At 34.0% G+C, this 15,024-nt stretch overlaps 2 protein-coding genes across 2 annotated transcripts; both read right to left on the bottom strand.

Moving 5' to 3' along the window:
• Positions 1–1,941: 1,941 nt before the first annotated feature.
• Positions 1,942–6,343, bottom strand: LOC125874194 (GATA transcription factor 7-like). The gene is made up of 3 exons (XM_049555038.1): positions 6,245–6,343; positions 4,982–5,233; positions 1,942–2,636 (listed from the first exon to the last, which is right to left on the bottom strand). Exons 1-3 carry the CDS (start codon positions 6,320–6,322, stop codon positions 2,085–2,087), a joined length of 882 nt encoding a protein of 293 aa, XP_049410995.1. The 5' UTR covers positions 6,323–6,343; the 3' UTR covers positions 1,942–2,084.
• Positions 6,344–7,531: 1,188 nt separating this feature from the next.
• Positions 7,532–14,804, bottom strand: LOC125874721 (protein ENHANCED DISEASE RESISTANCE 2-like). The gene is made up of 21 exons (XM_049555727.1): positions 14,406–14,804; positions 13,432–13,506; positions 13,254–13,307; positions 13,107–13,172; positions 12,978–13,036; positions 12,710–12,840; positions 12,386–12,432; positions 12,213–12,310; positions 11,713–11,808; positions 11,570–11,634; positions 11,418–11,489; positions 11,027–11,173; positions 10,626–10,930; positions 10,060–10,123; positions 9,797–9,972; positions 9,369–9,470; positions 9,232–9,282; positions 9,000–9,143; positions 8,292–8,387; positions 7,921–8,022; positions 7,532–7,757 (listed from the first exon to the last, which is right to left on the bottom strand). The coding sequence occupies exons 1-21, from the start codon at positions 14,559–14,561 to the stop codon at positions 7,665–7,667; spliced, it is 2,199 nt and encodes a 732-aa protein (XP_049411684.1). The 5' UTR covers positions 14,562–14,804; the 3' UTR covers positions 7,532–7,664.
• Positions 14,805–15,024: the final 220 nt, after the last annotated feature.

Consider the following 15,024-nt stretch of genomic DNA (forward strand, 5'->3'; position numbering starts at 1 on the left):
GATATTATTATTGATTTTCACTATGAAGAATGCATAAATTTAAAAGATAAAATGAAAATTTTAATTTAAAAATACAATACATGACATAATAATTTAAAGAGATAAGAGTCTGAAAAATACCCTAACTTTGGTAGAATATGCTGTTGCGATACTAAACTTTCATGAGGACCTATTGCCTCCCTAGACTATTTAATACCGTATTTTAAACATATATATTTGCCCACGTGGACATAAAAAATAATGCAAAATTATAAATAGTAATGTGTCCACGTGGGCACATATATACCTTTAAAATACACTATTAAATAGTTCGGGGGGNNTGTCCACGTGAGCACATATATACCTTTAAAATACACTATTAAATAGTTCAGGGGACAAAAAATACGGTATTAAATAGTCTAGAGAGGTAATAGGTCCTCATGAAAGTTTAGTATCGCAAATCTGACCAAAGTTGGGGTATTTTTCAGATCCTTATTCCTAATTTAAATACAAGATAACAATACAATACATAACATAATGATTTTTAAAATCACAACAATAATTTAGTAATCCGGTAGGTCATTTTCAGATTTAACAATATTCGGAAAAAAGATAGTGTATGATCTAGAGAATTGTTGTGTTTGTGATTGCGGTTGTGCTTGTTGATTTCTTTTTTTAATTTTTCATAGTTGTTCTTTAAAATTTAGAAAAAAAAATATTTTTATACTAAATAAAGATTTTTTTTTAAAAATAAATTTATATTACATGAAATTATATAGGATGATTATTTAGAAAAAAGAAAGAACGGGTTCATATTATGAAATAAGAAAATGAAATAGAAATAGAAATAATAATATAATATTTGAGGAGAGAGAAGAAGATTATGAGTAAAATAGAAAATTGAGTTCGAGTTGATTGTCTGAAAAAATAGAGAACTCTATATTTGAAAAGTAAAATAGATTGTAGGGTTGGAGATGTCCTTAGTAAATACTAAAACTTGTATAAAATTAAATAAATAGATATGTGCGTCTTTTGTGTACACCTTAAATGACATATTTATGTATTATGTCAAATTTGTATCATGTATACATACAAAATCATATTGAATAAATAGAATAAATTAAATTTGAGAACATGTTGAACCAAAAGAAAAAATAATCCTTCATCCCTAATTACTTGTCCACTTTTGAATTGTTACATCTATTAAGAAAACAATGATTGACATAGTAAGTTTACCATTTTACTTCTATTAATTATGAAGTGAATGAATTAAAAACTTAGGATTTTCAAGAAGTTCTACCTTTTTCAAAGTAATTAATTGAGGGTAATAGGTAAAAAAAATTGTCCTTTCTTGATTTGTCAAAATAGACTAGTAATTAGGGACAACTAAAAAAGAATAAACGGACAAGTAATTAGGAACATAAGGAGTACCAATGAACTGTAATCACACAAAGCATTGATATATTGGGAATTGATTTTTTTTTTTTAGAAGACTAGCTATAGATTTATTAAATCAAATCAACTTTCTCTCAACTTATTAATGTAAGTTCGCTCCTTTTTAAAATGATGAATGAATAGCTAAATCCTCTTTGGAAGTATATTTTGTAACTAAATTTAGATGTAATTGGTGTAGTTATATTTTGTAATTAAATTTTAGATGTAATTGTTGTAGTTATGTAATTTTGGATCGTTCATCTAATAAGTAATTACTTGATCAGCATAGTAATTGAGGGGAGCAATTTTACAATATCTATACTCTCAAAGGTGGGATGAGCATTCCTGATAATTCCATGTTATAGTAACTATTAAATGATTTTTCTATTTTTCTTTTTATTTTTTAAAAAATAATATTATAAAATTTACATTCTTTGTCTATGTAGATAAGATAATTTGAAGATATTGACCCAAAGAATTTGATCCATGGAGACCACCACAAAAAGAAATACTGTAGTAGTTCCAAGATGAAATATCTAAAAAATAATATTCATCTAGTTTAGATTTTACATAAGAGAAGAACACTAACTTCCTACCTACCCTTTTTGTATGTACATCGAAAGCAACGATGAAGTAAATTAAGCACCTAAACTAAAACTATAGTCATCTCTTTAAAAATATTCATCTAACAAATAGCTACCCAGAGGAACAAAGTTTTGGCTGTCACATTCAACTGTTTTTCTTCTCATTTCTACGACTTTCCTGTGAGAGTTTGAGTGCAAAGATGGAATGAATGTGGGACTAGCAGCAGGTCGATACTCTGGGAGTAGGCGTCCAGAACGATAACGAACTCCACAGGCATTGCATAGGGTCTTTGGACCCAATGGTCCTTCCCTCCATTGTGGTGTCTTTGTTACTTCACAATGTGTGCACCTTTTAAATAAAGGTGACAACGCCATGGCACTTGATAATTTTCTCTTATTTTCCTTTCCACTTTTGGAATCAGAATTCTTCTTGGCTGCAGAAGTTGTACAAGGCATGGGAGCCATCATAAGCCATGGATTCAAAGTTGATGATCGTGCACGCTTGGAGCGACGGCCTTTAGATCCAAAGTTGAAGGATATTGCACTCCTTCCACCAGAACAGGAGCGGTTGTTCTCCAGGACAGAAATTGGACTTCCTGTCTGGAATAGAGCATTCCCTTGGGACTCCAGAAATTCATTCTGATAGGATAACATCGAGTTAGAATGCTACCACTTGACTATAAGGGATTAAACAAAAATATTGAGAGACAAAAGAATGAAGTTTGAGAGTTCAATTTTCCAACTTTGTCACTGTATAATTTTGAACACATTGTGAAGGTTTGAAAATTCACATAAGCATTCCACAAGGAGGAGAATAAATTTGACATTAAACAACTAAGTGTTATCAAAGACGAAAAGTGAAGGCTTCTGCTCTAAGATCCGTTGGGGATTTAAGCACAAAGAAGTGTGGCATATATGAGAAAAAACATAAATATATATGTATGTGTCGTCCAAAACTAATCATTATAAGCATGAATAACAAAAGTATCGTCTCTTTATGATTACACTCATTAGCATGAAAAAGTACGTCTTAAAAACTTGATGACGATACTGAAGCATCTGTTTAGCGAAGCTAAGAGCTCAATAAGTTTTGAACTTCTCTTTGAGAGATATTGTTCATCGAGTCACACAAAGACAAGCAAAAAGAGAATAAAGGAAGAGAGAATTAATAACCAATAGGTACATATAATACAATCTTACAATGTCATCCTTGAACAAGATATATTGACTATGGAGCTTTAGTAGTCAAGGTAAGCACACATTAATTACTTATCAATATCTTGTCTTTTCTTTGTATTTGTATGAAAACAAGTTTGTTATAAGAAAACAAAAGTAGAGAAAACAAGTTTCAAAAGTGTATTTCCACGTTAATTATCTTTTAACCAACTTCCATCACATCACATTTCACCCACCCTCGTCCTCATAGCCCCATACCTTGCTTTATTGTTATATAGCAAGGAGCAACACACATAGTTTTTGAAAATAATAAAATAAACTAAGTTAAACCGGTCAACGAGCCTCCAAACGACCAAAAGTAAATTCATAAGGGAGTAACAAGTCCACAAATGTTTAGATATTCCATTGTTACACAAACTATCAAACTATCAAAATATTCTAAAAGTATTTAAAAATAAAATTAAAAGTTATTTCAAAGTTAAGACATTATCTTTTTAAATTTAATAATTAATTTGAAATTGAAATGTTTCTGATGTTAAGACACCGCATATCCCATTCTCCCGCGAAACACATATACTAATAGACACTAGTATCATCTTAATATTCACCAAGAAACCATATCCCATTCTCCTGGGGAAACACCGGAAAAAATAGACACTAACATCTTAATATTCACCAAGTTCACCAACTTCATCTACTTCCAAAATTTCTAACTACATAGACAAACACAAATCATTCTAGTCCCAAAGTTTTCATTAACAAAATGTTACAGTGAAATTTCAACCAAACAATTTTATTCAACCATATTAATTTTATGAATTATTTTGCAATCAAGAGTAATAACATATTATCATAAATTATTTTGCAATCAAGAATGAGGTATGGTTGATTAACTTTTAGCTTTGAATTTCCAAGCAAGAATTTCATTATCTCCAAATGTATGTTTATATAGATTAATGTACGATACACAAACCGACAAATGTTTAGATATTAGATAAGTTATTATTGGTTATAGTTTTAAATTTGTTTTTCAAGTGAGTCAATTGTTACACAAACTATTAAAACTATCAAAATTATTCTAAAAGTATTTAAAAATATGAATTTAAACTATCAAAATCATTCTAAAGTCTAAAAGTATTTAAAATATAATTTAAACTATGAAGTACAAAACTATTTATTCTATCTCCCCCACCCAACTCCTATCCTTAACTATCACATCCGTGCCACCTCTATCCTCAACTATCACGCCCGCCCAACTCCTATCCTTAACTATCAAACCCGTGCCACCTCTATCCTTAACTATCACACTCGCCCAACTCCTATCCTTAACTATCAGACCCGTGCCACCTCTATCCTTAACTATCAGACCCCCCAAACTCCTATCCTTAACTATCCGCCCCGTGCCACCTCTATCCTTAACTATCCGCCCCGCCCAACTCCTATCCTTAACTATACGCCCTACCCAACTCCTATCCTTAACTATCATACCCATGCCACCTCTATCCTTAACTATCACACCCGCCCAACTCCTATCCTTAACTATCCGCCCTACCCAACTCCTATCCTTAACTATCACACCCGTGCCACCTCTATCCTTAACTATCACACCCGCCCAACTCCTATCCTTAACTATCAGACCCGTGCCACCTCTATCCTTAACTATCCGCCCCGCCCAACTCCTATCCTTAACTATCACACCCGTGCCACCTATTACTACAAAGTAGTGATTTTTGAAAAAAATCTATTTCTACAAAGTAGATTTTTTTGAAAAAGAAAGAAAGATAAACCAAGGCCAAGTTAAAACTCACAGGAGCATTGGTCATACGACGATCCTCCAAACAGCTATTCGCAATATCCAAAGGTAAACTCATAAGAGTTTCCGAAGGAATTGGCCCAAATAATTCACCATGTATGGTCGCATCCCAATCTTCCTCGAGTACGTCTGCTTCCAAATTTTGCATTGAAAAATCCAAACCATTCAGTATGCTCTCAAAGTCTTCATCAACCACATGCCCCATTGAAATTCCATCCATATAATTTTGTTCAACCATATTAATCTTCTGAGTTATATATACAACACAATAAACAGTAATTAGAACTATATTTACTATTACAAAAAGTATGTGCAACCAATGGAAAAGTCTAATTTTGCAAACAAGAATTTGTATACTTTATTTATACACATGCATAATCCATGTCTCTAATATCTCACCTTTTATCACTGCTGTAATATGTGAAACCTAAATTGCTAAGTTCAAATTAAAGAAATTAAAAGGAAAAAGTAGTGCTATATATATACATGTATATATAGTGTAGGTTTATTATGTAACGTATTCAAATATTATACGAAGCATACGCGTGTGCAATACCTAGTAGGTAAGTTAGAAGGCCAATACTACTTAATCCTACCAAAAATAGGAGTCTATTCAGATTCTAAGTATCAATGTATCCTCTCATTTATCCTCAAAACTTTTTAATAAATTAGCGCAAGTAATACTTAAAGAACTCATTATATTATATTGTTATTAAAAGTAATAAATAAGTTTGGGATTTGGCATCCCACAAAGATACGGGTTGCCAAAAAAAAAACACCAAGATCATATTCAAACCTTATTTTAGCCTTGATGTGTCCTAAGATTGGAAAATTCCGAAATTTTTAAAACCTGATTATATATCATGTTTGGCCATAAAAGTTTTAAAAAATTCGAAATTTGAAAAACATACACAACGATTATTTTCACTTCTAATCACTAATGAACATGCAAAAGGAATTCGTCCCAACAAAGAAAGGCGATTCTGTAACCGAGAGATTCAAATTCAAGACATGTAGTTAAGGCAAAAGTTACCGTGGTACAAGCCTATAGAGCATAGTCGTTTCAATTTATATTCATGATCAAACACAATGCCAATATCATTGAAAACAAAATCTACGTTTTCTCAAATTTCACAATTTTCTGGCCTCCAACATACCCGAAACTCCCCACAGTAAAATTTCGCCCAATTCTCTGAATTGAAAATAATGCAGGTGAAGAAAATAGGCAAAAGATTTCAATTACAAAAAGTAAACACACCGTTACAAAGTTGGAAGGTGAATTGGGTAAAGATGGAGCTTTTTGCATGTCCAAAAATGTCCGCCTTGAGGATTCCATTACTGATTGCACTGCACTTTCTGGAGGAAATAGGTGAAATTTGTGTTGGGGATTTGTAGATTTTGGTGAAATAATAAATGAAGATAGAAAACGTTACATAACTTAGGTAGTCGGCGGAGCATGTGATTGTTTTGGAGGGAGTGACACACTATTTATTTCATCCTTCATGCTTTTCTTCACGCCTTAGGGGCCCTACAACCGGTGATGATACCCCTCCTCAATCTTCACTCTATTTATCGTGCTTAAAATAAAAAAAATTGAAAATATATATTTCATCCCACTCAATTTTTATGACACCATACCATACCACTTGGCATAAAAAGGATTTTTTTAAAAAAATTGTGATCTGAAAAAAGTTCACCGTGATTATTTATGTGGCCACAGTTTTTTTAATTAAGAATAATATAAAAAATTTAAAGTTAAATTATTTCAATGGTTGAAAGTACTTCCTCCATCTTATATTAGTTGATTTTTTTTTATATGCATATTAAGAAATCATAAATAAAAAGATCCCCTTAAGAAACTTTTTGACAATTTTTCTATCAAATGTGAACACTTAAAAAAAGTACTAATTGTAAGAGTAATATAGGAAAACATTTAATTAATAGTTTCTTAATTAGTAAGGTGGACAACTAATATGAGATAATTATTTTTAGTAAAATAATCAACTAATATAAGACGAAGGAAATAATAATTGTTTTAGACGGACTAAAAAAAAAGGTGCCAAGTAAATTAGTATTACAGGAGTATTAACTAAAGAGATAAGTCGTAGAAGACCCTTTCATCTATGGTGAGATTATAAATTACTACTACATAATTGAATTACAAGAGTATCTTATTATTTTCTTGAACTTAATTTTTTTTCGTAGCATGTATATTCCTAAACAATATGAGAGTACTATTACATTCAGAACTTAAATATTTTGTATTATTTAAATTCTCTGAAATATTTTGATTCGATTTTTGTTGCTATTTTAATGCAGTTTTCGGTAACTGCTGTTTTGGTGTAATTTTTCTGTACTTTTGATGCAATGACATGAACAAGAATAGTAACTTACAAGTTTTATATGGTAAACAATATGATTTCAGAACATCAATTTACTATTAGATGTAACATTGAAAGAAAAAAAAAACATATTCTCACAATGGAGTTTACTGATAGTTAGAAACAGAAATATTGTGCAAACTATACAGCTGAGACCAATGCAGATGACATTTGATTGAGTCAAAGAATAGTCACTTTGTAAAGCTTTTGCACTTTCTATATAGGCATCATCCATTTTGCCCTGTAGCAAGCTTATATAAAATGGAAGAATTTTTATTTTTTTTGAGATATACAAGATCACGGTTTCACTTGAACAGCTTTAGAGATGTCCAGATGGTTAAGACGACATGTTGCAAGAAGATATTCGGGAAGCTCCTCCGGGGTGTTGGCCTGTGAAGAAGTCAAAAAAATGGTTAATACGCGTTCCAAGAAGATACTCTATACGCTTTGTCATACTCATTGAAATTCTATGCAATTGTCAATATTGGATTTGGCGCCTTACACAATTCAAGCCATATATGCTTTAAATGGAGAAGGGGACATGAACGTTTACCTGGATAAGAAACGCCATTTCAATGACAAGATTGTTTAGATATCCAACAACAAGGCTTACAACTCCCCTTGCCACAGTAGAAGAACCAACATTGATATCAAGCTGAAAGATCACAAAACTTTTTTAGGTCCACTAAGAGAAAAAATTTCGATGTTTCACTATGGAGGGGTTTGAATGTCAATGCACTTATTATTCTAAAAATAGTTCAATTTTACTTTTGCAAAAGAAAAGACAGAACTTCTGCAGTAGTGGAAGCAATTCATTCCCAAAGATAATGAAAATGGGCACATTTAACTGCACCAACTATGGTAGCTAACATGCAAACAAAATTAAAGCATCATTTCCTGTAGAAAAATTCTCTTGAAATTTACCTCCAAGTAGTTCTTTCCCCGAAAATAATTAATTTCAAGCGCTGGACCTACAAGGCATGCTTTCTTTCCAACACTCTGCTTGACTATCCATGGTCCCTGCCAAGTAAATAGGAGTAAATACCACAACCTCTGGTCTTTTTAAAATGATAAAATTGTTAAATACTTGTGTTATGCTGATTAAAGCACATTGTCCAACCCAAAAAAACAAGCAAGAAAACACGGAAGCATTACAACAAAGAGGGGACTCTCGGATGACATGAACTTTGGGAAAATAATGTATGCATGCAGTATCCATCTGACCATCTTTTTGGATTTCTCCATGATCATCAATATAATTTCTTGGGTAGTTGAAAAATTTGACCACTGAGAAGTAAAAAGTATCATTCTTTCGGAATAGAGAAAGTAAACTGGGGTGGGGTTGGGGGTTTGCTTAAAGATTTATTAGTTATATTTACCAAAGAAGGGTTCAGTTTTCCTTCGTGAGAGCAACTTGTTTCTGTGCAGTATTTATCTTCAAGCTCAAAGGTTATTAAAGGAAAAAAGTGCTACCACCAACCATTACCAAAAGCATGGATCAGTGCAAAGGCCACAAGACTGCTGGCATGCCATAGCTTTTCGCTAACTCATTAAACAACTTAAATAAAAATAAATATTATTAAACCTTGTAAAAAAGTGATTATGTTCAATCTCAATGATCAGAATACAAACCTTGGATATGTATGGTATGAGCTTGAACCTTGAATTTCTAAAAGCATCATCCCCTTTGACAAAACTCTCCAGCAAGGGCGCGTTTTCTATAGGAGTGTCCATCATATAGTAGAGAGCAAGAGTGTATGTTGTTGAACCTGGTACCTGAATGAAAGGCATGTTCAACTAAATGAACTCTTTGGAACTCCAAAGGAAAGCAGAAAAGGTATATAAAGGAAGCAAGAGAATATACCTGTATATTCACAATGAAGAAAAATTCTGGACCACCCTTAGCTGCATATTTCTGTAGATAAAAGTTGGTAAGCAGCAGGTTTATAAACGACATGTGTATGCATGTTCATTGTCTTCACACAGAATAAGAGAAGCAACCTGAACGATGCTCCCAGGACGACCACCAAGATCATCTTCTCGCTTGTCAGACTTCAGCCAATCTGCAGCAACCATTTGCATCAACGTGCCTTTAGCCTTAATCTGTAACAGAGCCACACAACCAGTAAATTACATAAAATTAGGACAACACACATAACTTTGCAATACAATTTTGGACTAAACAAATTTTGGACTAATGCAATTTAACCAACACTCGATTGTGGTACAGCAAGATGTGGCTTTTGCCGAGAGTGATCAGCAGGTAAGGTTCAAAAAATTAATCAGACAGCAGGAACATCAAACCACAGGTATCAATTTAACAAAGGAAAGCATTTCTAGTTTCCAAGGTCAAATGAATCAGAGATGGACCACACAAAAATGAATCAGAACATGCTTATGGGAAAAATAAGACAGCTATGAAATCCCACCTTCTTACGATCTTCTAGATAAGTCTCTCCCCGAATAAGAAAAGTTGACGGATCTGTTTGGGCCCAACTGCAAGGCAAATTAAAAGTTGGATCTTTTGGAAGAGTGGACCCATAGTGGCACAACAATGCATCTTCCTTTGCCTTTTCATGCAGATCTACATAACCCCGCTTGTGAACTGAAGTGGGAAAGGAATATCAATCCTCAGAACTTCAACATTTCCATTAATTGAGTTTTTCGAAATAGCAATACAGATCAAACTCACCAGCCAGATCATGCAACTTTTTCACAAAACCAGCAGCAGATGATAATCTGGCATGCCGTGTGTCCTAAAACAAGATAAAAAAAACATAAAGATCATTCTCAAGGAAATCCCAGAGGAACTGATCTGCATTCTGCAACAAGATGATGGGTCTAGGCAAGAGGGGATAAGGTCAAAAACGACAACTACATTAGGGTTTAATGAAGGGAATCAGGAACTACTCGAGAGAAATGGAGCTTTTCTTTGGGGGTGGGGGTAAGAAAATGAACTTTATTGTATTAACATTGTCGACGTCCTAAGACATGGAAGTCATAAGAGACTGCATATTTATTGGATTCAAGTGTATATGCTTTAAAAACCGGATAAAGACATAAACTAACCACAAAAAAACATACGGTGCCATTCAAGTAGAAGTTAGTTGAAAGAAAGTTTCACATCTTTCATTAGTAGTAGCAATATATAGACATGCTTATATCATGAAAGTCATGCCTTATGTAGCCTCCTGCATTTATGAAAAGCAACCTGCTCATAGAATAGCTCCCAAAGATTATGGTTTAAGCAGGTAATACCTGAGAGTACATCTCTGGGCCAAAATCAGAAGGCCAGCCATTTTCCGACTGGTCATAATCAAGTGGTTCAGAGACATCAAAAAACTCATCTGATGCATCATTTAACCCCATCAAGCTTGCATGTTCAGAAGGTGATTTAGCTACTTCTTCTTCCATATCTGCCATATTCTTCCCATTTTCCACTATGGTTTGTATTTCTACCTTAACTTCTTCAATTTGTTGCAGTCTTTTGTCCCTCACATGCTCCTCCAAAAAATACGAGGACGAGCAATCTCCTAATTTTGCTATAAAAAGCTCCCTCAAAGCTGTAAATCACAGGTTGAGCCCCCATGAGCAGTCATAATGTGCAAACATGAATAAAAGTAACAAATATGAAACTAGATCTTGCAGTAAAAACACACCAGCGAGTCTCCCTAGCATGTGGATTGTTATATATCTGGCTGAAGATGTTTGTAAGTTAGATTTCCAGAATCTCCAATCAATAGCAAGCATATGCTTGACTACTGACTGCTTCTTTTGATTCACAGGTGATATTACATAGCCTCCACCTGCAATGATTAGCAAAGTATATCTATAATGTGCAGTACAAAGGGTAGTCTTGTGCAAGAAACATGTGCAGTAGAAGCATATGACTGATTCTATGTAACAATAAAATTATCAACCATGCATCATTAGGAGAAATTAGGGATCCATGCACTATGAGATAGCTCTTCCATGTAAAATTACACATCCATAACAGCTAGAGTGACAAAATGAACTTTATATTCGCTCTACGTTGTAGGCATACATTACTTTTAAGGCAGGCACGAACATAGCCCTTCTGACATGGACACTTCCGATGAAACACCGAATGGTATAGAATAACTGCAAGAGTAAATAGATAGGTCATGCTCAGACCGAGCAGTTTTAAAAAGCAGCCAAAACCAATTAACAAACATTGGTACCATATGTTCCGTCATCCTCCCTTCTCCAATAGCGCTGCAAAAGAAGATCTCTTTTTCTCATACTCCTGCAACAAGTTATGTCAAATATAAACCCTAACAAAGTACAAACAGTTTGGAAAGTGAATATCTAGCATGTGCCTGACCAAGGTAGCCAATCCCGACGTAGAAGCTTATGAACAATATCTGTGTGACCATCAAGGTGTTCAATGACACTACCCTTGTAATGACAGAAATCCCATCTGCAGAGTAAAAAGCATAACACTATAAGGATACAATGAGTATATAACAGAGATCCCATCTGCAGAGTAAAATACAAAATACTTTAAGGATACAATTATTTCTTATTTTCAGTCTCCCGCATAGGAAGGCAATGAAAACTGCACTTAGATTAATTTTACAATATGCCATGTACTTGACATCTAAGCAGCTATATTCTTTTGTGCTAGACAGATTCTTTCAAGAACTGAGCAAAGAAATGCAGGCATATTCTTTCAAGAACTAATGAACAAAGAAATGCAGCCCTTTATACTTATCCAAGTCTTAGTTATACTTTGAACGCAAAGAGATACTAATTTTAGTAGCAATGAAGTTTCTGCAGAAGAAGCTTGTATGAAGATTTTTGGTTAAAGACTTTGCAACTCACTCCGATCTTGAAGGACCAAGTGACATGAGTGTTTGAAAAATGGCTTCTGAAGTTCCATCAACTACACCAACCGCCATTATTGCAGGGTGATCATTCCACTGCACAACATGGTACAAGTTCAGTAACATGAGCTTGTAGATTTACTGCCTTTGGGGCTGACAATATTAGGTTACCTTCCCATGAGATTCCCTATCCTTAGCTTCCTTAAATAGCCGAAGACCTGCATACCCAAGCAATTTAAGGACAATTGGCAAAAGAGAACAACAAAAGGAGAGGAAGCGACCATTTAGCAATGAAAATCAGAGAAATGATCTTAGAAATGTTCTAAGATAAAGCCAACCATGTCTCCTTCCCCGCAAGAGAACTAAATAAGGAATTGAAAGAACTTATTGTAACAGAAACTCTTAATGGACCCTCAAGGATGAAAAAATTATCATAAGAGCAAAAATCCTACATGGAATTTTAGCTTCTCAAACATAAAAATCATTAGAACCTACCATTCTGACAACCAAATATTGTCCAGGACGACGGTGCAACAACATCAGATGTCGTAGCATCTGCAACTGAGGATGAACAGAAAGTCCAAGCAATGGAATTCAGATGATGAGATTTGTTGGAACAATTTAACCTGTGTGGTAGAAAGGAAAAAAAAAAGAGAGGAGAAATTAGCAAGAGACAAGCAACAGATCACAGATGCTTGTACAAAGAATAAATATTTGCAAGATCCTTAGCAAAGTAACATATTGATATACCAAATGAAAATACCTCAAAGACTGCGAGTCACGCCTTGGACGATCAACTGCAGTTCTTTTATTCATGTCTGCCTACAATTATTCATTATCATCAGTTGCCAACGAAGGGAGACGTTACTGGCTCATATTGATTACTATATACCTTTAAAGCTGCTTCCTGCAGGGCCTGGATCCATCTTGCTGCTTCCTCAGGACTGTTTGCTCCTAACTATTGTTTGTAAATTTTCTTTAGACACTCATTGGTCTCAAAAATTAAAAGCTGAAACAGGGGAAGGGACAATTTCCGCACCTTCAACTGATCATTATGATTTGAGGCATTGTATAGAGTAAATATAAACACAACCTGGGAGAATGCAGAAGTAACAAAACCAGAAAGTATCAGTAAAGAAGTCAATGCATTTAATGATAGAAACTCAGACAGAACAAATAGTCTCTGCCATGTATTGGAACTGGGATAAGGATCATACTTTTCTTTGAATGCTCTCTCTCCCATTGTCTGTCACCCTAATGCAGGAATCAATAACAGCACTTCTAACAGGATCCTACGAAAAAAATAAAAAAAATCAACAAGACTTATTACAGAGAGTCATGATAATATGGCAAACAAATAATTCCAAGAAGGCACTAAGTATGGGATGAAGCATATCTGGCGCTAATATGGTTATATGGAGAGGGAGAGAAATAAGAAAACTTTTGACAGCTTCGAAACCACCATTTTATACCGGAACTTTTTCCGACTATCAATGAAGTAATATACAATTCAAGATATTCAGAAAGTGCTTGAAAAAAAAAATATCCCGAGATAATAACTAAGACTAACAAATTGAAACGGAGGAATACTACATTAAAAAGAAAATTGCCCACTTTCCTGTCTCAGAAAAATCATACTTATTCTATTTCAATATGTTTGTCTTGCTTAACTTTTTAGTTTAAAAAAGAATATCTCTTTCCTTTTTCGGCAACTCCTTAATTTCAACTTTCTACGTGAAATGATTAAAGATCACAAAATTAAATGACATTTTGGTACATTCTACGTAGATTTAATTTAAGACCACAAGATTCTCAAGTCTTATAAACTTTTTGACAAGTTAAAAACGATACAAACAAATCAAAACGGATGGAGTACAAGTGTTAGCATGGAGCTCGGGCCTCGAGGCTACATGCATCTACAATGTATGTGTTTGTGCTAGTAAAATTCCAAGCACATTAACACAAAGAATTGGGTGCAGCATTACTTGCCTCTGATCAAATTAAAAATAACATAGCACACTGACAAATCAAATTACAAGTTGGCAAGAACTTCTTATCAATTCAACTTAAGCCACTTATATCAAATGCTAAACCTGTAAAGTTCACAAAACAACCATTTAAACACACAATTGAACTTAACCCAAATTGTTTATCAATTAGCATACAGAGAGCGAGTGAGAGAGTGATAAACCTCAATGTTTGTAACTGGGTTTGATTTATAGCTCTTGAAAAGAAGATCGTGAAGAACAAAGTAGCGTTTCCTCGAATACTGAAGCCCAAACCGATTAGACCGAATTAGATATAACCACCCTTCCATTCTACAAGAATCGTTCTGGGAAACCCCCATTTCAAAATTTATCCAACACCCACTACTCAAAATTACTCAAGGATAACACTTCCACTTCAATTTCCCCGACTTATAGAACAAAATTCTTCAAAGTTCAAACAACACTTACACACCCACATACAAGAATTTATTGTTTGTATCCCTAAATTCCGGTTCAGTGAAGAAAACTTAAATGGGAATCAGAGATTCAATGCATTAGTCTTTATGTCTTTGTATGATGATTGATTTGCCGGTGCCGGTATGGGCTCTCTGTTTCTCTGTATTTTCTTTCAAACTAAATACTCGAAAAAAAAGTTATAAAGGCAACTGAATTTGCGCGTAAGAGAGACAAAAGTTTGGAAGCGGAAATTATTTGAAAAGTTATATGACTGTTTTGCCCTTTTTCCATTTTTAAAAGGGAAAAGGGTCAAAAATACCCTCAACTTTGGTTTATTGTTTGACTACGCCCTCGCCGTTAAAATGA

Source organism: Solanum stenotomum, chromosome 8, assembly GCF_019186545.1.
Source record: "Solanum stenotomum isolate F172 chromosome 8, ASM1918654v1, whole genome shotgun sequence".
NCBI classification, from domain to species: domain Eukaryota; kingdom Viridiplantae; phylum Streptophyta; class Magnoliopsida; order Solanales; family Solanaceae; genus Solanum; species Solanum stenotomum.

Coding starts and splice junctions, on each gene's coding strand:
- LOC125874721 (XM_049555727.1), bottom strand. CDS start 14,561: ATGGGGGTTTCCCAGAACGATTCTTGTAGAATGGAAGGGTGGTTATAT. Junction 11,809..12,212: donor CTTGGTCCTTCAAGATCGGA/GTGAGTTGCAAA, acceptor TTTACTCTGCAG/ATGGGATTTCTGTCATTACA. Junction 9,973..10,059: donor AAAGTTGCATGATCTGGCTG/GTGAGTTTGATC, acceptor TTCCCACTTCAG/TTCACAAGCGGGGTTATGTA.
- LOC125874194 (XM_049555038.1), bottom strand. CDS start 6,322: ATGGAATCCTCAAGGCGGACATTTTTGGACATGCAAAAAGCTCCATCT. Junction 5,234..6,244: donor CACCTTCCAACTTTGTAACG/GTGTGTTTACTT, acceptor TATATAACTCAG/AAGATTAATATGGTTGAACA. Junction 2,637..4,981: donor GTCGTATGACCAATGCTCCT/GTGAGTTTTAAC, acceptor TTATCCTATCAG/AATGAATTTCTGGAGTCCCA.